Source organism: Corvus hawaiiensis, chromosome 3, assembly GCF_020740725.1.
Source record: "Corvus hawaiiensis isolate bCorHaw1 chromosome 3, bCorHaw1.pri.cur, whole genome shotgun sequence".
NCBI lineage: Eukaryota > Metazoa > Chordata > Aves > Passeriformes > Corvidae > Corvus > Corvus hawaiiensis.
Genome location: NC_063215.1, coordinates 61,732,312 through 61,755,906, shown reverse-complemented (window position 1 = coordinate 61,755,906; position 23,595 = coordinate 61,732,312). Strand labels below are relative to the sequence as shown.

General features: G+C 35.8%; 1 protein-coding gene across 5 annotated transcripts in view; it reads right to left on the bottom strand.

The window, feature by feature from the left end:
- Positions 1-23,595, bottom strand: part of SCAF8 (SR-related CTD associated factor 8) — a 153,815-nt gene that overhangs the window by 90,096 nt on the left and 40,124 nt on the right. For 3 of the 5 annotated variants that reach the window (XM_048297283.1, XM_048297286.1, XM_048297287.1), the window contains 11 exons: positions 23,162-23,293; positions 22,924-23,036; positions 22,246-22,439; positions 19,925-20,025; positions 18,187-18,300; positions 17,388-17,544; positions 16,072-16,202; positions 14,936-15,080; positions 14,335-14,415; positions 13,520-13,741; positions 10,457-12,874 (listed from right to left, as the gene is read on the bottom strand). In XM_048297283.1, the coding sequence (XP_048153240.1) occupies positions 11,166-12,874; positions 13,520-13,741; positions 14,335-14,415; positions 14,936-15,080; positions 16,072-16,202; positions 17,388-17,544; positions 18,187-18,300; positions 19,925-20,025; positions 22,246-22,439; positions 22,924-23,036; positions 23,162-23,293 (3,099 nt within the window). In that variant the 3' untranslated portion in view covers positions 10,457-11,165. Of the gene's footprint in view, positions 1-10,456; positions 12,875-13,519; positions 13,742-14,334; positions 14,416-14,935; positions 15,081-16,071; positions 16,203-17,387; positions 17,545-18,186; positions 18,301-19,924; positions 20,026-22,245; positions 22,440-22,923; positions 23,037-23,161; positions 23,294-23,595 lie in introns of those variants that run through there. The other 2 variants (XM_048297285.1, XM_048297284.1) reach the window with 1 other exon arrangement.

Here is a 23,595-nt window from a genome sequence, read left to right as displayed (position 1 = left end):
TAGTGGAAAAGCCATAGTGTTGTTTTCAAAGAAACGACAGAAAAAGGCACATGTGAAAGGGAGCGTTTGCTACATGTCACAGACGAGACCAAGCAATTCCTGTACTGCACAGGTGCCAGTGGAGTTTAGGGCTTTGCTTGGTATTTCAAGTGTTCAGAACAAACATGTCAGAAGTGGCCATCCTTCACAAAAGGCACAACCACCTGCTGACCTTGCAATTCATGTCAGCTCCCTGAGCACCAGTACAGATGATAATTAACAAGGTGATCACCTCATCCAGCTGCTATTCTCGTCTTCCTAAATCCAGAGATTTGCTGCAAAGAAGTGCTCAAAAACTGGATAAAGTGTCCTGGAAAGGCAGGCTTATTCTTTTTGCATGCTCCTCCCACTGCACACAACCTGAGAAGGTGCTCTTTGCAGAAAGTGCCAGTATGTTTTGGGGACACACTGGACTTTCTTAAGAAGGTGACAAAGTAGACCGCAGTGGCAGCCTAGACACCACCGCTCTATGTAGGCAGGAAAAGTATAGAGGAATAGTAAGAGTACATAGAAACTGTTCCTTCAAAACCCATCAAAACTTCACTTTCAGACTGGAAACCATGATATAATAACCAGCTTTGAAACACTCACTGCGAAGAGCTTTTGCCAAAGGAAAGAAATCAGGGTGAAAATAAAAATTGGGGAAGTATTTAATCACTCCAGTAGAGGTTTGTGCCTAAAGAAAACACACTAAATTTCCTATTTCAATGTCTTTAGAAATGGATAACAGTGACACCTGAAGGATTCAAAAGAGCACCGCAGGAGACGCAAGAACATCCTTGTTAGGAACAGTGATGACAATGAGATGTAGCACGTTTGTGCTGGCTGTTTCCTAGCATGGTCAAGACTACATGAGGAATGGGAAAACAAATGCAGATATAAGGTGAATTTGAGGTATCAACCTACTGATAGTATTTTGGAAAGTCAGAACCATGAAAAGGCTCAGGATTAACTTTTGGCCTTTTCCCAGCAAGTGAGACCTTGAAGTAGGAACCACCTGCCTATAATATCTTCAGATACAATTCTGTTCCAGAACAATCCAAAAAAGCACCCACAGTGGTTTTATCATCTTTCGTCTTTCTTGCTTGTAACTGGGTTCCCTCCAAGTAGAGCACCTGGTTCACAAATCTGATTTGGCAGTAACTATACTGAAAAACATACCAACTTTAAATACTTCTCCTACTTATAAATATTAACCATGTGACAAAGTTCAGTATAAAAAGACTATTTTGCAGCCTGCTGTAGTAATATCACTGTTGTGGCTCAGGTAGAAAAGACAATCTTGAGCCCTGGATGAGCCTTGTGTCTATACGGCTCAATACTATCTCACTCTCAAGGTGCCTGCCTGTGCACCTGGCAAGACACAGCAGTTTGCCTGGATGTATTTGCACTCCCTGTGCTACCTCCCACCCTGAGATGAAAGGTTGTGGTCAGTGTTTTTCCCAGCCAAGTGTCAGGGTACTTAAGGTTTTGCCCGTCACAGTTCACCAGCACATCATTTTCTATAGTATAAGACTGGGAACCTTGTATTCTCTCATAACAAAATCAACCACGAACAAGACTGAACCTTTCTTAAATATGCAACAACATTTTGTTTTGCTTTACTTTAAAAAAAATTAAGACACCAAATAGTGGAAAAAAAACCTGGTGTAACCAACCAAATGTTTCAGAGCAAGCTAAATTTAGAACCCCAACTTAATATTTAGATTTTTAAATACTCAACTGATTTTCAGAGATGATGTGCACTTAAATCTGTATGTGAACACTCCCATATCTAACTCTGACTCCTTTGACACAGCAAAGGTGGAAGACAAAACAAGTACGTGTCAGCTGCGGGAACACCTTAAGTGCGATATGTACAGCAAAAGGAAGAGTGAATACTGAAGTCTGTGTTTCCCTTCATAGTGTAACCTGTAAATTCTCTAGCTAAGCTTTCCATAAGCTTCTGTAAAATAGCTATATACACTGATAGTTCCACAATAATAAATTTTAATGTATTTCGTGTTTTGGGCTTTGTCGCTCAAGTCAATGCTAGACTGTTACTGTAAAACAGGATGTGCCATTTCAAAGCTGCATTCTAAGACACTTAATAGGTCCCAGTTTTGAAAAAAAAAAAAAAAAAGTGAGACAAAAGAACAATGATGAAATTTCTTGAGAAGGGCCACTAAGAAAACGTAATTTTCAAACAGCTGTTTTTTTAAAAAACACCAATCAGATGGTAAAACAGACCATGAATTAAAACCTTTCCATTTCTTTGCAGACTTTATTCCTAAAAATGCTAGAAATATTTTAAAAATTGCTTTAGAGATCCTTAGAACAAATTAATTCTTCAAGTTGGGAAAAGTGAAATTCTTCATGGCTTTCAGACAATTTGTTGGTTGGTTAAATTTCTTCACTCAGAATAAGAAAAATTAGAGTATTTGGTGACAAGGTTAAGAATGGAGAAGGAAAAATCAAGACTTTGGTATTCACTACTATGTACAAGTTGCATGAGCTTCTGAGGCTGCCCTAGCTTGTGCACAACTTTTCCAGTTGCATATTAGAGACAGGATAATCTGCCAGGATGTGTGAAAAATGCCATTTTAGTTACATTCTTGAACATGCTAGAACCAGACTATCATGACAAATATATGTAATTTTGAAAAAAATTTTATTTCTCTCTCTTTTTTTTTTTACATGTCATTCATTACTTCTATTCTGGTTAATACAGAAATATAAGAACTTTTCATGGAGAAGGAAATTTATTGAGGAGAGTTAGGCAGCACATTCTAAAATGAAATCAGAAAACTTTATTAACCTAGTGCATTCATTTTTTTAAAATCCTTTGAAGAAAAAAAATGCTATTTAAATAAAACATAAGCTTTCAAAAAAGGAGTATGCAGATGAAGAAAAGAAAGCTAGAGGACATCATGGATTTTGAACAAAGAACAGTGACCATGTATCAAAGGGCTGCTCTACATGCTACAGTGAAAAGATCTACTTAGAAAGTACAATTGTTTTGGGAGAGCCAGAAGGTAAGACCAATGCATTTAAGTAGCTTTAATTTGCTCGCTTTCTTTCACTCTATGAATTACCTAGCACACGACTAGACAAGTATAGTGCTTGCAATTTTTTTCAGACATTTCATACAATCTATTTCATCATACTCTTACAATACCAGTAAAATCTTTGTAAGGGCTGCCTGCTCATAAATACTTGCATAGGGAAGAGAATTTGAAAGGAAAAAAAGTTATACCCAAGAAGGCTTTGGGCTAAAAGCAGTAGAAAAATCAAGGAAAATAGAACCATATAATCTTCTATCACCTGCTCTTCTAAAGAAGAAACTGAGATATCCAAGACAAGAGTTTGAAATCCTGGACCTAATGAAACAGTCACGTCCCATGGGTAAACAAGTGAGGCTGTGATACTGGTTTAGACTAAAGCAGCATTATTTTAAATTCTCTAGCAATAACATGAAAGAATGTAATAACTTTAATCAAGAAAATGGTACTTTCTGCAGATAGCAGAAAGCAAGTGATACTGCAGCCAGCACTTGTCAAACTGGGATACTATTGTGACATCCACCCTTTTAGCTACCGAGATACTTAAAAGTAATCAGTCATTATCTCTGTACTAAGTAGACATTCCTCAATAGTGATGTTTGAGATTGGTGATTCACACGATTGGGTAATCTCCCCTTTTGCTTCTGCAATGGTTTTGCCCCAAACAGCATCACTCCCAGCTTCTCACTAGCATCTGTATTATAGTGATGCAATACATTGAATGCACTACTTATTGAACAAGTTACACAGGCACTAATCAGAACATCCTCTAATCAGCATTCAGAGTGGAACCCCAAACAAGGGCAGTATTTGGACTGGGAGATAACAAACAAGGAACAAAATAATTTTGGATTTTACACTAACACCTCAGTTTAGCACATTCCCTGCAAGTGAGACAGCTCTTCATCATGGTTTTGGCTGGGTTCTAAAGTATTTACTACTTAAAGAAACCCAAACAGGTATATTAATATCTGTGTCAAGTTGTACCTCCAAGAACCTTGTAAGCTTACAAATATTTACACCTACCTGAGTTTTGTGGGATTTATTTCTGTTGTTTGGACAGGGTGAGGGGGTATTCATTTTTAATTGAGGTATGAGCAATACTAAGAAAAATGCTCAGGAGTACTTAAAATCTTTGGATGCTTGCTTGCTTGTTAATTAGTAAATATTTAATCAGAATGCATGCATTAAGTTCTATTGAATCTAAAAAAAGAGAAGGGGTTATTCATGCTTTCTAACTGTATTTTTTCCTCATTTCAAATTAGGCTAACAAGCTATTGCAGCTGAAAAAAACATTATCTATCCACTGGTTTACATATAGATCCAGTCTGTACAGTATTTTTGGTGTCTGCTAGAATATGCTATTTCATGCCACTTTCCCATTTTCCACAGTGCTCCTGATCATGAAATGATTATTGCAGGAACAAAGCATGTATGAAGTGTACACACAGAAACTACAGGCAGTATGCACACAAAACTTAAGAACTGCACTTCAATATTTTGTAGAAATAACATTTATCCTAATCACTTCAAAGTTTTACATTCTAACAAAAATAATGGGTGCCTCACTCATTTTATCAATTCATAGAAATTCAACCCTCCAAGTTCATAGTTTTAATATGGTGTTTCTAAATCAACATGGAATTTGAGAGATGCCATTGTTTTGCTTTTAATAAATAGCAAAGTTCCAAAACAATCAGCAATCATTTAAATTTGTTTTCAGTATTTTACTTTTAATCACAGACAGCTTTACCACTAGGGTCCTCAACAGTTAATTACCTACATTGATAGTCATATTGTACAAAAAATACGTGAGATTCAAGATAAAGTCTTAGGGTTGTCCTAGACTTAAACATCTCAGTGATGTAACAGAATGACATAATTCAAAGAGATTTCTAACTTCCTGTAAGTGAAATTCTGTGACAGAACTGCCTGACAAAATAATGTAATACAAGCATGTGAAAAAGAAATGAAAAGGAACAGGACAAACTACTACAACCTTCAGTAAACATTTTTATAATTAAGTGTACACTTAATATTTATGTATTTACACTACTGAAATTACAAAGATTTTCTGGAAGAAAATCACAGAACCCAAAATTACATTTCAAATTCTAGAGATAAAAATTTATTGATTTTCTCTATATTTTTGTCTGAAGTTTGAAATGGGTGGTCCTTTTCAAAAGGAAGAACAAGGCACACTTAAAAACTGCATTACACTGCATTGCTGAATGAGATCTGATCACCTCAGAAACAGCATAAATACAAAGTATTTTTTCCCTTGATCAACTGAAGTGGCAGTGACAGAGCTTCCTTTGACTAGATGAAGGTGAATAGATTTTTAGAAAGGACTTTATACAGTGAGATTATTTCTACTTAATTCCTGGTGTTACCAAGAAAAACTACATTACTTACAATACAATCTCTATTTAGTGTGGAAGTGACATTCAGATCCAAAGTCCCTGCAACCATGCCTTAGGTGAATCCTACCAACCCTACATCTGAGTTAACAATTCTATATCCATTTAACACTCTTCACCTATTCACCTAGTAAGGATTTCATGCACTGGCTTGCACACAATTACAATGTTCTAGTGTATGAATCAATATGGCTGTGAAGTTACCTGTGAAGTGTTTGAGAAACACATCAAGTCATCTGCCTTAAAGAATCTGCTTTCTGCATTTCAACAGAAACCTTGACACATGCTAATGGGAACACATATCCATTATGACACAGATGTGCATAGAGAAAATCATTCAAGCGGAATTTTGCAGCATTAAAACATTAAATCAGGGAGGAAAAAAATCTTCAACTAGCCTATTTACAAGTTAAAATGCTCTCTGACCATATTAGTTTTTTGCAAAGCACAAAAATAGTCCCTCGTCTAAGGGCTTTAGTATGATTTCATTAGATAAGAAAATTTAAAATTAGCATTAATGACTTAACTTTATAAGAAAAATGAGAGTACAGAATAAGATTAGTAAAGCAGTGACACAACTATTATCACTGTTACTATGCAAGTGCTGAAGTGTGCATCTTAAATTCTTTGAGAGAGAAAACACATTCATCTGCAACTGTACAATATATCTTAACAACCTCTTGATTTTTAAGAGTGCTTAGACTGCTAGAACTGCCTCCTCTCTAATCTTTGGTAGCAGAGCATCTAAAAGATACCAAGAGTAGGATATCCCATGAGACAACCCTTTTTCATCAAGTTTGTTCAAGATAGGAATAAAAGAATAACGGCAAATACAATTTTACAGCTTGCAAACTTCAATGAAAACCCTATTAACAGACTCTCATCACTGACAAGAATCACTTTTCAGATCCTATATGGAAGTTACTATTCAGAGAGATGTCATGAATTTTCTTTTTAGTAGGTCTACTTGACTTTTCTTGACTATGAAATATCATGTACGTATACTAATTGAATTATGTTTATGGTGCACCCAAAGAACTCGTACCAAATAAGTGGAGTGAACATCATCTTTATGACAACCCTACAAGGAAAAACATAAGACTAGTAACAATTAAGGAAAGATGCTTTTGCCATTCTTGTTCAAATAAGCAGCTTCAAATCAAAAAACTTTCTGCCTTTATGCCTTTTAAAACAATCTCTCATCTATACCAGTAAATGGCTTCACACTGCATGCCTACTTGTGGAAGCTCAATACTTGAAAGGAAAATGTGGTTACTGCAAAATTCAAAAGAATCAGCAGTATACATCACAACAGGGAAAGAAAGATCCTTTAATAACCTGAAACAACAATAACAAAAAAGGGCAAGAAAGATTCTTTAATAACATGAATTAGTAACAAAAATTTGTCCCAGTTACTCTTGATGACTCCTGATATTCTTAATAGGCTTCAAAATTATAAAGCTGGAGTATGACTTTTTACAAGAGCATGTAGTGATAGAAGAAGGGGCAATGGCTTTAAACTGATGTGCAGCAGACTTAGATTAGATAGAAATTCTTTACTGTGAGGATGGTGAGGCACTGGACCAGGTTGCCCAGAGAAGTTATGGATGCCCCATCCCTGGAAGTATTCAAGGCCAGGCTGGATGTGGTTTTGAACAACTTGGTCTAGTGGAATATGCTGGCATGGGCGTTGGAACTGATCTTTAAGGTCCCTTTCAACCCAAACCACTTGATGATTCTGACTGTTCAGCTCTCATTATCAAGCACCAAAACCTCACCCTTATATTATTTTTAAGGACATTACTGAAGAGACAGAGAATGAAATTTAGGATCCATTTCTATCAGTTTAAAAGCAAATTACCCAGTGATGTGAGGTAGGGGAAAAAGTCAAGAGTACTTTCAGTTTGACCAGCAGAAAATACCCTTGCACATGGTCAAAACTGCTCCAACTGTATATTCAGAGACTTCTGCAATCAACTGGCTTATCTTATAAATACCTTCTACACATAAGTTCATTTTATAATTTTCCAACTGTGCTTAAATAATGCCTGTGCATGCCACACTACAGGCTTGATTACAGTACTCCCATCTTGACTTACTCAGGCTAAAAGTTCCTTAACTTCAAAAAGTCATTTAAATCACTGAAGTGGGTCTAAGTATGGTACAGAGCTCTGCGGAAGCAAAGGAATCTAACAGAATATATTCCCGAGTCTGTAATGAAAGGAAGTACCACATATAAAAAGAAAGCGTACCAGTATTTCACAGAAAAAGGCTTCAGCAAAGAAATCATGTCCTTACAGCAAACGAAGGCTACATTTCCTCTTTATAGATGGAGAGTTCTACTCAAGTGCACTAGTGAAAGAACCACAGCCTGTTTAAAAAGGTAAATACATCTAACAACGTAGTGATGCATAAAGTTTTCAAATAAATGTATGTGCCTAAATACGTTGTGTTGCTTGCAAAGCTACCTGAAATATTTTTCAATATATCTGTTACTTATGTGAATCATACATCAGCTTCTTCAGTTGCTAGAACCCACCACCTTTCATCACTACAACAAGCTTTAAACAGGCATAAGCCACAACTGCTACCCCAATGCCTGTGCCCCATCTTCTTTCTGTCCCAATTTCACTCTCTCCTTTGCAAAAGCAGAAATTAAAAGTCACTTCCATGAATCACATCAAAGAATTGGTCTGGGTGTCAGGACAGTTCTTTTGAGTGCACACATTGGGTTATGATGGCATAATCTACAATAAAAAAGGAAAGTCTTCACTCCAGCTCTGAAACATTTAAAACTTCCTACTGGCAAGAAAAAGAAACCAGACTGCTTTGCTAATATAAAGTCCCTTCAAATTTCTAAATATGGCTATTTTTGGTAATACATGTCTGCATGCTACATTAATTAAATAAGAAATAGAATAGTTCTAGCTGTAAACATGATGCAACTGAAGACTGTACAACAAACTTTTATTCTACAAAAAGACAGTGTTTAGAAATTGATGGTGTAACACATATGTACAGTAGCCAATTTATTCATGTTTGAAAGATATTAACAAAGATAATAGATTCATTAAATACATTGTTCTATAACACTACCAACCAAATTGTTTAAGCAACTCTCACCTGGTAATTTACCTAAATCTTCATACTATGAGCAACTTGGCACACTGCCAGTCCCAGTTTAGAAGAACAACAAATTAACTTCTAGTTTCCAGGAGGCTTTAAACAAAGTGCTTAAAAAGTAAAGCTACTGCCAATATGTGTTTGATTTTAAGTATTTATTTCTGTGGTCTATGACTGAAGCCCTTTCAAACTGAACATATTAAAATGAAATAAAACCCCTTAAGTTCATAAAATATCCTTAGAGCTATTTTGTGCTTTTGGACTCTCACACAATCAAATCTGCCTGACCAGAACACTACACAAGTAGGTGATGCAGCAGCATCGGTCAAGTTCTTCGAGCCAGAGACTGCCCATGACAATACATTTACCTTAAACATTGTTCATCTCAACTCCCAAGACACGTTCTGGTAATAAACACATCAGCAAGGTCCATTACAAAGCAGTAGTTATTTAATGCATACCTAATGACTACTACTTGCACAATAGATAGTAATTCATTCAAGTCTGCTCTGTCCAAGGGCTACCTTCATTAAGCTGTTTACTACTCAGAATAAAAGTCCCTGGAACTGAAAAATTGAACCATGACACAGCATGAAAAAATACCCCACCTTCCAGAGGAAGAGGACAACACACACGTGTAACTTGCTTCTAGGTTCAAAGGCATGCTAATGCTTTACACTCATGTGATGTTTTCATACTTTCACCCCTTTGAGGGAAGCAGAAGGGGAAATAAAACTTGCATGTTAATGCTTTAATGTTAAAGATCAAAATTCTAATCTGAGCTAAAAGTATTTCTTTTACCAAAGGGGCATTCATGTAACAGAATCTACCCTTATTACTTATTATGCAAGAGAAAAACAACTTTCTTAAAACTAAGTGAAAGGATGCTTTCAGACACAGAATTTTAACAAAACTTATTTTGAAAGAAGTTGGTGAAATGCACTTGAATGGAACAAACTGAAAATCTGACATCATCCTACAGCTTAATATTTCACCAATTGAAAGGATACACAAGCAGCAAAGTAGGTGAAACAGGAGAGAATAGCACTACTAATTTACCTAAGCAGCCAATTCATCTCAACAATTTAAAAAGAGGCTCAACTTCAATGTTATTCCATCAAAGCACAACCCCCCAACTCTTATTCTGTTAAAAACATGTAGGGCTTTTAGACCAACAACAGCTTTTTACTTTTCATGCAACATTTCTGAACTTTGAGTCATTAAAATCAATTAACCACAAAGTACTCAAACACTAACACTATCTATCCAGAACACCAAATATATTACAAAATAAGAAAATGCAAATATTCGCTTAAGTTTTGGCTTCATGCATATCTGCATTTTAAAAAGTAAGCTAGAATCCTACTGCATATTCTTACAGTATATATGTTCCACCTTCTAGAAGTAGTAAGAACATTGTAACAATGAGCATGAGCAGATAAATACAAACTTGACAGTACTGCAGTGAAGTAAGTTTTATCTTACTACCTAAAGAAGGTGAAAAGCAAATTTTCACAACCTAGTTTCATTTCAATTTTATTGAATTGCCTACAACATTCTGTGAGTGCTTGCACATACACAGGCACGCACAGAAAAAAGTGGTATCTACAAACAGTTTACACAGATATTTACATACATGTTATTTACATAAACTAATAGGACTGCATGATCTTTGATGTAAAAACCGTATGCTTCTTGCACATGTAACTGTTGCACTGGTTTTACAAAAGTAATATAAACCTTTTGCAACAACTGGCTAAGCACATATCATAGCTGATTCCAAGTTTTTAGAGCTTGCAGGTTTTTTAAAAAAATACAATACCTAAAACACTGTTATCAAACAAATATGCTTTATTGGCATCTAAAAACAAAATGCACCCAACATTAAAATGTACTTTTTCATTTTTTAAACCCACTGCAGTACGAGGAACAAATCACAAACACTTACTTTAGAGAAAACAGAGACTATAGTGTAGATTTTACAAAACCACTTTTAATCTCTGTGTTATGCTCCTTAAGTAACATGGGCCATTTTTTTTTCTGCCAAATTGTAGGAACATAAAATATCACAGCTTTATCTATACTTTAAAATTCTGCAGCAGCCTAAAAACACGGACAAGATACACCAGCACCTGTTTTCAAGTATAACAATTTCGATAGCCAAACTAAGGGTAGTATCTAAAAATTCCATTTTCTTCCATAGGAAGTCTTTGTTTGACAAGCTGTTAATTTATCATTGTGAAATTAAAAGCAACTGGGGGCAAGTTTATGCTTTACCAAAGAAATAAAATAAAATTTTAAAAAAGGAAAAAAAAACCAAAAAAAACCAAAAGCAAAAAAAACGTTTACCTACCATGTTCAAATTAAGAACAGTGTTCTATACAAGTCAGTTGTACAGTTATTTAAGTGAAAGATGAACATGAACATCAGATTAACTTAATTCTGGCAGACAAAAGAGAACTGCTACGGTCCAGTCAGCCATTTATCTATTACAGAGAGATGACAACTTTACAAAAGGTATCTTTTACCTACTGAGTGATGATTATGTCCCCTCAGTTTCTGTGCTTTCTACCACTGGTTCACTCTCTATATCAGCTTCTGTGTCACTCTTCTCTTTGTTTATCTCGACGGAAGATGACAGTTTTTCATAAAGTTCTGGATCATCCTGCACCTGTGCAGTTGGTGGCTGACTTTCTGTCTCTGTATTTTCACCATTTACCTGAGGCATATCATCAGCTTTGCGTTGAGAAGTGGCCCCATCAAAATATTCAAACACCCGTGGATGTGGAGGCGGGATCCAGTTGTTTGACATTCTGTCTCTTCCAAACCTGTTCCCATTAATTTCTCTGCAAAAATTAAAATCTCTGTCATCCCTATCCCTCTGTCTTTCCCAGGGTCTTCTGCGGTCATCAAAATCTCTGTGAGCATCTTGTTCAAATCCTCTATTCCAACTGGGACCACTTCTACTATCAAACCTATAGTTCACATGCCGAAACCTCTCTCTGTCTTCATGGAAGCCTTTAGGGCCACCATAAATAGGGAACGCATGGTGCTCTCTTTCATCATAATCTCCTCTCTGTCCCCAGTGCTTGTCTGAATTGAAACCAAAATGCTCTCTTCGGCCAAGGTTATCTATACCTGGTCTTCCAAAATTTTCTCTCATGTCTATATGTGGTCTTGCAAAGTGCTCTCTTCCGTCTACTGGAGGCCTTCCTATACCCTCTCTTGGATCAACTGGTGGTCGTCCAACAGAATCTCTGACATCCACCGGAGATGGTCTGTTAAGATTATCTCGGTTTTCCACTGGAGGAAAGCGATAATCTCTGTCTCCCTCCTGTTGAATGTTATCACCTCCAAGTGGTAGTAGTCTTTTCTCTGGATTAGAAGAAATGTTATCGATATTTTGTCTTCCTGGTGTTCCAAAAGGTCTTTCTGTTTGATTAAAAATATCTCCTGGAGGAAAAGGACCTCGAGGTGGTGGTGGGTGAAGAGATGGATCAAGGATTGCGGGAGGAGGAATACTACGCTGTGGTGGCATTCCTGGCTGCATTAATGGAAACCTTGGTCCAGGCGAATGGGGCATTAGGCCTGGACGGATATCTATAAGAGGCATTCCTGGCATTCTTTGATTACTGATATTTAAATGAGGCATGTTTGGAACTGCAGCTGGATGCTGCATTGCCAGAAGTCCAGAATTACTTGAAATATTTGGTGGTGGCACTCCCATAAGTCCAGAACTAGTTGAAACATTGGGTGGTGGCATTATGAGAAGCCCAGAGTTGCTTGAAACATTTGGTGGCTGAACTCCTGCCAGAACTCCTGAGCTGCTGGACACACTGGGTGGCTGCATTCCTGTCAGAAGGCCAGGGCTGCTTGAGACACTGGGTGGATGCACTCCAGCCAGAAGCCCTGAGCTACTTGAGACATTTGGTGGTGGCACTCCAGCCACAAGTCCAGAGCTACTTGAGGCATTAGTTGGCTGAATCCCGCCAGCAAGAGAAGAGCTACTGGAAACAGCAGGTAGCTGCATTCCTCCTGCAAGACCAGAATTGCTGGAAACAGTTGGTGGTTGCACTCCTCCTCCAAGACCAGAGTTGCTTGAAACACTGGGTGGCTGTACTCCCCCTGCAAGTCCAGAGCTACTTGAGACAGTGGGTGGTGGCCCTTCTCCAGAAAGCCCAGAATTGCTTGAGACACTGGGTGGCTGCACTCCTCCAACAAGTCCAGAGCTACTTGAGACATCACTTTGCACTAAAATGCAGCAACAAGAAGAACAGTTAACAGAAAATACCAGTGTAACACACAGCATTCAAAACAAAATGCAGTTTAATCCATGTTCAGGTAATGCATGCAGTGAGGATACTGCTGACAAGGTCTGTTCTAGTTTCTATAATGAATATATATTACTTCAAACACATCGATGATACATAGACATTATGCCACAGAAATGAATGTCTCTACATAGTAAAGACTGTACAGCAGCTTAAAAGTGACAAACCCCATTGCCATCACCCAATTTATGCCACGAAACTATTAAAATCTTTGATCAAATTCTATAGACGTTACACAATCCTACTCTCTCCTGCTTCTTTCCATTGCTACTCGTGTAATAAAAATGCACTTTTAAGAAGTTTTCTAATGGGTTCCCAGACTCAGCTTTACTTCTTGAGACTGTGAGAAAAACACATTTGAGCATAAGCTGCTAGAAGTCAATGATCAGATGATGACAAAGATAGTTCTCATCACTTCCCCAAATTAAATACAGAATGATACCCTACCCAGGCCAAAACTTCCTATTCTGTTGTTACTAGTGCAATGGACTATGATTTGCAAAAATCTCTCAGGGTGTGATGCTTCCTATACACGATCATATCAGACAATAAAGACATTTCTTACCAGATCTATTGTTTTCACTAGAAGAAATCTGAAGGTCTGTAAGATGTGATCCTTTGTCATCTGATTCTGGTTTGTTGATTGGCAGGGGATTAAAAACACTTCCAGCAGATAATGTTGGAGTAGCTAGATTGCTAGTAACTGTGCCAACTGGTAGAACAAGGCTAGTAAAAGGAACATCCTTCATTGTCTCTTGTGCAATTGGTAATGGAGGCTGTACCAAAGCTGTAAAGAAATAACAGAAGTGTATCACAATAATCATATACTGAAGCCTTCAAATTTAGTTTGGTAGAAGTCAGGCAGGTAAATCAAAAGAAGTGAAATTAATTACCCTAACTGGTACATTTTTGGATAATAAATTTCTTATCCTCAATCAGCAATGTAATATTTAGGGGTTTTTTTTCTAGAGATCATGAGCTGCAGGCAAACCTAAGCAATCTAACATATCTTTAAATGTTAAATGAATACAGTTAGAATGCTAAACTAAAATAAATTATTACATATTATCAGTGACTAAGACCAAATAACTCCAGTAACAGCTACATGTGTTAAAGAGGTCCAAATATTGAAGTATGCATACAAATAATTAACAATTTGTCCTAACCTTTTTCAGTAACTCCATGTCAGGTATAATTTTTCACTCTAGAAGCTCTGTAAGTCTTTTTCTCAATGCCTGCTTAAACCAGCTGAGCAACAACTTCTGTGTTTCTGTTTTCCATTACACAGGATTAACTTGCTTTTGATTAAGTAACAAGGAGCATACAAACAAATTAAACTTTTCATCACACACAAACAATTGTTAGAGGAATCAAACTTACGTGTTGGAACAACTGGTGGGACAACAGGTGGTGGGACAACAGGTGGCGGGACAACAGGTGGAACTGGGGGAGGCATATAACCTGTACGGAAAAAAATGACAAATAATTACATGAAGAGCAAACAAACTTTTGCAGTAAAAGACTGCCTGCATTATTTATCCCAAAAAGTTGCACCACTGAATACTAGCAAACAACAAATTAATAGGAAGAGGCAACAGTGGTTGTTGTGTTCAAAAACAACCTCATCTTCATTAGATGATTGCAGGCGCATCCTTAAGTGATTTCTGCCAATAGTATCCAAAGAAGAAAAGCAAAAGTTTCAAACTTTTCAAAAGCAAGGAGATTGATTTTAAACATTTTTAAAGTTTAATTTTTAGCAAAGGTAAAAAGCTGTGATTTCTATTCTCATTGTATTCCTATTTACATTGGTAAAAATTACACCAAGTTAGAGATAAGTAATTTTAATCTAGTTTGAAATTTAAGACTCAAAGGTCAACTTGCTCAGACAGTAACCAGTAGCTGACAGAAAACTCAGATGTACACAGATGTATATGAACTACCTATGCTCATTACACACTGCATTTCGTTTTTACTGACTTACCTGGAGGTGGCTGTGAAGGGTTGAAACTTGCTCTCAGGAAGGGTGGAGGAGGAATTGGGCTATAACCAGGAGGAGGGACAGACATTGTGACAGGAAATGCAGGTGGAACCAAGCTAACAGCAGGCACAGCTGGAGCTACTGGAATCTTTTTTCATGGAAAGAAGAACAAGCAGCTTCAATACTTAACAGTATTCAAGGACATTAAAAAGGATAAACTGATTTAACTGCAATTCACATTAAGCACTAAATGTACCAAAAGGCTTTGTATATATTTCAAACACTCTGAAGAATTAGATTGCATTCTGAAATGGTACACCACAGGCAAACAAGGACACTGGAAGAATCCTATGTTATCTTTATTCTCAGATAGCCAAAAAGACAGTTTAACACTTTATCTCTTCAAGAGTAAAAATTTACCTATCGCAGAGGGGTGAATGCAGAAATGCAAAGAGAGAAAAGGAAGAAAAATGTAGATGGTGTAGCAATTTGAGAGCACTTTGAAAACAGTGATTCTAGTTTCACTAGAAAAACTTATGTATTAAAGAACAGTACTGAAACATTAAGTTTAGTGTGTGTAATTACAAGGCTAATAATCATGATGAAATCTTGAAAATTACTTAATATTTCTCAAACTTCTGTTTGAGCTATGCATTTTGTTACAGTGCATCATATTTACAATGATGTAATTAGAAGCAGTATAAATGCACTATATACATGTATATTTAAATATATACTGATCACAGTGTACATTAGGAGACAGTTGAAATAAGACTGAAGACAGTATTCGTGAGGAGGAAAAAGCTCAAAATTCAATCCAAGTAAATGCAATTATATTAACATTCATACAATTTTATGTCAGTTCAAGAACTGGAAATGTTTATACACGTTTGGAAAGATAAAACACTAATAATATAAATACAAAAACTTTTGTATTAAGCAACTGCATGAAACTAAACATTATGATCAACCATGGCAAACGATTCTATTCAAAATATTTCAGAGATGAACACTGATGGATGCAGGACTTAAATAAAAAATATTTTATCCCTTAAACTCAGCAATAAAGTTTACCTGTATTGAATAAAAAGTCTGCCCACTGGTTCTGTGGGGCTTTTGCAAACTCAGACAATACCAACCTGCAGCATAGTGACTGGTTGTGTGTAAGCTTCTGTCTGTGTTGTAATAACGGTACTCTTATCAACTGCAGCACTCTGCGTCGTTTGAGTATTTTCTTTAGCAGCTTCTGAGCTTCTGGCTGTTTCCCACTCTTTAAAAATGATGTATTTCATTATAGAAAGATAATTAATGTGTTATTTTTATTTAAATATTAAAAAACTCTCTTCCTTCTTAAACAATAAATTTGAATCTAGTATCTACATAGATTTATTACAAATAGCCCTCAAACTTATTATGAAAAGAGCAGAATGCAATTATTTATTATTACATATTTTAAAGAACATAAAATATCTTTATCTACCTGCAATGCTGTTTAATTATGCCTGTATACAAACTGTTTTTTCAAAACATGCCAAGTTTTTTCACCAGTCATTCTGTTAACAATTTGCAATATAGAGTACGCTCCTGTTTTCTAAAAACTGCTGTAGCCAATATGTGTTATCACCTGGCAACTGTACAATGAGAAAGAATCCTCATGTAAACAAACCTCACCACAATCTCCATTCTTCCATCTGCCCTCTCTTCAAAAAGTTTTGTACTTTAACTGTAACATAGTGCCTGTATTTCAGTAATGCTACGTTTTAATTTTTGTCATTTATACTCATTTTCTCTTATATCAAGACTGTATTTTGACCTGAAGAACACTGTCACTACTGTAAAAGTCTTAATCTACTGTTTCTTTCGGTATAGTCCAGTCATTTGGCGTTAGATCTGTTTCAAGGAAATACAGTACAAGTAAATCTTTCATAAACCTAACAAGCTGTTCAATTGGATTTCAGAAATAGGTCTGATTGTTTTAGTACACAAAACAACCAGTACTTGTTTTTCTGTCACTCTGACTTTATGGAAAAAATACCATAAGGTTTTGCTAAGGTGTGCCTATCTGGACAAGTTCTAATTTCAACTTAAGTCTTATACCTGAATATAACACTTTCCTAATCACAAGGAGATAACAATTTCTACACAAATTAATATTTCACATACCAGTGCACAAAAAGTTCATAACTCTTAAAATATGCCAACCTTTATTAACTGGCCTAAACTAATTACCCTCTGTCACCAGTTCCTCATTGTCAAGACAATCAACAAGTTACTAATCTAAAAATACAGTCTAGATTTCATTATTACAGTGCCATTTATATTATAAACAAAGAGCTAGAAAAATTTATGTAAATGAAAAAAAGAGTATGTATTTCCTAAATAATAAATTTTCTAAGAATTTGCAATTACCAAAACAAACACATTGTCTAACTATCAGAATTGTTAATGCCTGTACCTGTATTTACTGTTTCCTGGTCAATCATGCCACCTTCAGCAAAGCCCTCCAAATCATCCAATTTCACTTTCTCCCATGGAATATAGGAAACTCCCAGATCCACATCCCAGAATTGCTTGTATTCTGTTTTCACACCTTTATTCAAAGCCCAAGCAATCTGAAAATAAAACCCAATCAGATAATCTGGTTAAATGATATAACCTGGGAATAGAATATTTCAGATTATTTCCTTCAAGTGTCTGTCACTGCACATCAATCCTCAGTGTTTATTTATTAAAGTTTTAACAATGTTTGGATTTTAAATTAACCTGCAGGAAGTTTACTTAGCCTCTGTAACAGGTATGTGTAAGATTAATTACATCAGAAAGCTTAGATTTGTTCTACATTAATTCTAACATATATATGGGGAAATTAAAAATACAGTACTTCAAGAACTTATCCCTAAAGCACCAAGAAGGCAGGAAAAAACCCCATAACATTTAATAAAATACTTAACTCTGAGAATACTATAAAATTTAATATTAAGTGACCCACATGGTCAGTTACAGGACTTAGGCTGTATGTACATAAGTGATTGTCCAAGTGTTTCCTAAATATCAAGTCAATGTCATTTTTCTATCTTTCATACTGACTGTTAAAAGCTGCATTTTACACAGAGAGAAAGCAATTTACACCTTACTGCTTCACTCTTCTTCTCCACATTGTACATGTGAATGAACACCTACTAAAAGACAAACCACCATAGTAAAATTGTACTGTATTCCAAACGGACAGCATCCTTAGATTAAAATCACCTTACCTTAATAATTTTAGATCCAATTTTATAAGACCCAGAGCTAAGTTTCTGAAGAGCACGATATGCATCTTGTCTATGTACCATACAGACATAAGCACATCCTCTTGGGGGGATCATCTATGGAAAAACAGCAGTGGTCTTAAAAAGTAGGAAAATCAGTACTTCAGATTATGTAACTACACTAACTGAATACTAATACTATAGGAGGAAAGGCTTACACTGTAAACAATTGTTACCTTAATCGGCCATATTAACAAGTTTGGGCATCAAGAAAACTTAAGAGTGATAATGGCAGCCTACTTCAGTTACAACATTTTCAAGAAGCAGCAGCAAGCTGAAGAATGTGTGTTATAAGTGACATGAAAGATTTAAACAACATGGAACAGACAAAAACTGGGAGCCACATTATGACAACTTCAGAAAAGCAGAGGTTGCTACCTCTTCTTGAGCTCCAAATTCGCTGTGAGCTGAGCATTAACCTTTCACAGAGGAGCAAAATAGTGATCAAATTTATATTGCATTTTTGAATGGTAGAGTCCTCATTCCCGAAGGTGATTTTTTTAATGTTTTATTGTACGTATGTATGTATAGCATGTTTTATTTATTGTATGACATCGCATGTAATTTTTGCAAGCTTACATATTATGTATGACAATTGCTTATACCAGTTTTAGTCAAAAATCTTGGTGTGCTTTTACACTGTTTAAATGCACACAATAATGTGACAAACACAGGTAAGATGACAGATTGTAAACATATTTTATAAGAACTGCGTTAAGATACACATTGTTATTCTAGGTACTTCAGCTTTGTGGAATGCGTAGGATGAACTATCTACAATATGGTTTGCCTTCGAAATATAACAGGCATTGGGACATTTATGGCCTTTACATTACTTTCCTTAATTGATGGTTCCTGTAAAACAAAATTAGGTTTAAATGTCTGTCTACGGGATTGTTTTTTTTAATTTCTGAAACGTTTTAAAAGATTTTGTAAAACCACAAAAAGTATTCCTTATTAACTACATATTTGAATATATTAACATGACAAGAAAACAGTAAAAGTATGATCTGAAATGAATGAAATTGCACAAGAAGCATTTTAAAACTGCTGAAGCAAGAGGAAAACCCAGATTTCTCTCATGCAGATATGCCATTTTAGGAGAAAACCACTGTATCTTGAAGCTGAATTATATGCAACTGAGGTAATTCTCTAAACACCTAACTCTAAATTACTCTAAATAATGAGAACTGTATCTCCCAATTATAAGCATCTTTTTAACTGTCACATTTTAGAATAAACTTTTGTTCATAGTATAATTTCTTTTCTTCTAAATGTTTTATTGAAAAGGATTCTACTTAAGGAATCCTCTGTTTGGAAGGTAACCAAGAACAATGTGGATACACATCAGGTGTCCTTAGGCTAAAGAAAAGTGATACCTGCTCCATGACACACCACTAAACCAGAACCACCATAACCTTTTGGTTAAACCCTGGCGTAAAAACTGCATAAATTGCTAGAGCTTAGGAAAGAGCTTTTTACCATTAAGTGTACTGTCTTTAGTGCTTCAAAACAGAGTAGATCAAAACCAGGTGGCAAATACCATGACCACAGTTTTTAAACTGTGATAAAAAAATCTCCTAAATACAAATTTAAGCAGCTACAAGGAATTCAGAGGCATAAGCATGCTTAAGTTTCTAGTCTGTAATTCCTGAAAAAGCATAGCAACAGGCTTACTTACATTAATTGACTCTATTTGTCCAAATTCTTCAAACAAGTTCGTTAAATCCTGCTGTGTAGCCTTCTTGTCTACTTGACCTACCCAAAGAGTAGTACTGCAAACTGTAGAAGAGACACATTCACATCAATCAAAATACTGAATGTTAGCTTATGAAATACTCTACAGCATGAATGTAAAAAGTTTTAAAATTACACAGAAATCACTGATAAAAACCTAAGAATAGTACATCTATTACTTACTGTAGAGAGATTTAGTACATTAAGAAAAATGTTAAAGGGTTAAACAACACCAAACATATGCACTACAAGTGTTCATTCTTGTTTCATTTTCTTTTAAACAAAATAGTTGTTTCAATAGAAATAAAACCATAGAATTCTGTAGATTATCAGCTAAGGTAAACTGAATTATAAATTAATTCTGGAAAAAAACCCAAAACATTTCTCTTCTACTTTCCATTAAAAAACCCATGCCTTTAGGATTAAAGTCAATTTTAACAAAGTAAGATTAAGTTCTAACTGGCTGAAAGTGTATTACAGATGGAACTTAATACTGCAGTACTATACACTGCATTTTCACCTGAAAGAAACAGCAACAATACTATTAATTTACCATGGGGAACAACCCAGAAAGATAAGTTTATCTGTGGCCCATCAGGCTGAAGACATCCATGATACTTCTGATTCTTGTCAATTCCACCACAAGCCCAGATCCCTGCAACTGCCTTCCAAATGTCCACCCATTGTCCTCGCCAAATACACTCACTGACATGAGCTAAGACTTCCTTCTCCCATATGTACATGGTTCCAATCCCTCTGTCTCCCAAACATTGCCCAATCTATGTGTGCAACTTTGATTTCTTGGCCTGCCCTATACTTAACCAAGGAAGCATTCTTTCTTCATCATCATCTTGATACATCAAATCTCTTTCCTGTACCAATCCTGCTGCACCAAACTGGAAACCAGAGATGTGCACTCCTCTGTCAATTGACATTTTCATTTGAAATCAGTACCCTGCAGTGCTGAGAATGACCAGTCGTAAGATTTCTTTTGGACAAAACGTGTTCCTTACATGCTTGTAGATATCCCTTTTGTATCTCATGGTGTTAAGCTCTACGAAAAAATTCTTCAGATCTCAGCAAGTAATAATAGTGGCTGTCACTGAACAAATACCATTAAGTAGAACACTTGTCAGGTGAATTACTTATTTATTTAATCATTTACCTCCCCTCTAAGCTTCCACACTTCACTCAGCCTTCTTAATATCTCCTTTACACTTCACAGGACCTCAAATACTGCTGCTGTTCATTAGGTTACGTTAGGTAACATCTCTGTCTCTCAGCTCCCAACTATTCTGATTATAGCTCCCTGTCTTGTGGATTACTGGGAGAAATCTACACCATAAAACCGATTTGCCTCTTTTCATGTGAAAAACCAGAGAAGAAGGAAAAAAAGAAGCATCTAAACCGTAGTACAGTCCCCAGTTTAAAGTCACCTTGGAATTATGTAAAATATTAATGTGAAGAGAACAGAACACTCTTTCCTTTATAAAAATGAGTTGTGAGCTGCTTGGCAAATCAACAATATAGTTCTAAGACACAAGATAAATGCGAAACTACATCAGAAACAGGTTATAAACTATATAAACAAAGTTAAATTCTCAAAATACATCCCCTTTGATTTAAGCAACTGTGTGGAGGAAGTTGTTTTTCTCCTTACTACCTTCTTTTTTTTAAGTATGTAAATTCTCTATAGAAATGCAGGTGTGCAGCAGCACCCTGCAGAGGCTGAAATCCCCTTGGTTTTTGAATATTTTCTTAAGATACCACCATTATGGTCTGTCTTACACTAGCAAATTCCACCTGCTTTGGCACTACATTCCTCTGAAAATCTATTAATAAAAAACACTGTAAAGGTTTTAAAACTTGGGCTTTTAAGATATCTATCAAAGTGTTCAAAGTGTGTACTACACACTTTTAATGTTTTACCAGTCTAACAATTTTCAGATCAGCTGCTGGGTATCTTCAAATGTCCCGTTAAAAATGGCATTAAAGAGAAAGAAGATTGTAACTTAGAGACAGCCCTTGCTGCTCTCTGCTTAGAAGCAAAATCACTGGTGCAACAGTGTGAGTAAAAACATCAGTAGAACAGTATGACACTTGCTCTCGTCTAAGATGACATGATGTACCTTTGTAAGTTGTAAGAAACATCAGAAATTAAACTTATTTATAAGTAGTCAACATAAATCTTGTTCTGTCAATGAAAACTAAGCCTTTTTCCCATTTAATCCTACATTTTTAAAACACTAAGTAGGTGCCACTTACCGCTTAGTGTTTTTGACCGTATAGGAGGCAATCCCTTTTTCTGACGTTCTTTTTCCCTTTCCCGAGCCCTTCTTTCACTGGAGTATGACCGAGATGACTTTCTCTTCCTTTCTCTTGATCTTGAGCGTGAACGCTTTCTGTGTTTCCGCTTACGAGAACCGGACCGTGATCTAGACCTTCGTTTCCTTGGTGACCTACAAAATACTTAATTTTAGTATGCTGTGTTAAAAAAAAAAAAAAACTGACTTAGTTGTCCTTTAACTACAAACTTTAAGCACTACACAGATATTTCCATTATATTCACTAAAACTGCTTCAGGAAATAAACTTAATGCCATTTGGGTGAGGAATAGAATGTACACCTTAAAACAAAACACATTCAAAATGTTCTATATTTACACTACCTAATTCTCTGGCACAGAAAGCCTGCCCAGCTGGCTAGTGTTAGCTATTTCTGTAACCTAAACAGGTCTTAAAGAATTTCAGTTAAACCACAGATACGGCAAATGACCTGTCATACAGTCTGCATCTAACACACAAATACTTAATGAAAGCATCTTTTCATTGCCAAAAACTACTTATGACAATTTTGGAAAATACAGAATTGAGACTGACAATCACAAATTGCAAGTTTTTTTCAGAAAACCTTCATTTACTTAATACAAGGTAATTACAGAACCTTGAACGAGATCTTGAACGAGTTCTTGATCTTGAACGAACAGCTGATTTCTTTTCTTCTTGTTCAAAAATCTCTTCTTCAGCAATATCCTGACCTTCATCTATATCCATGTCCTGAGATAAGACATAAAAGATGTTCAATAACACTTAATAAACATACTCACAATATATACAACTTGAAATCATGTTAGTATGTGTTTTCCTTTCAATTTTTGTAATAAAATTTTAAATAGTTTTACCTGTTGTTGAATATCCATTGAATCATCTACATTAGTTTCCACTTCTAAAAACTGCTGTTGACTGCTCCCTTGTGATGGTGACGCAGAGTGCTCTGAACCAAAATTTCCTTCTTGATTCTCCTCAGGGCTTGCCTAAATAACAGTTAATAATATACCATAAAGCCCCTTGCAATTACAAATGCTTACTGTCAAAATGTGATACTATATGAAAAAAATATTCCCACTTCTCATTAATATGAAAGCTGAACTGGATATCAATCCATTCCATTCTTCCTTTTATGGTATCATCTTTAAACACAAAACATTGAAATAATTAGTATTCCTGATTATAAAAGATTAGTATCTATTTGCTGAATCAAAAAACCACAGTACACAGAATACACAAAGTACACAACTTCCTGCTTAATTCAGCTGCTTCAAAACAAAAATTCACA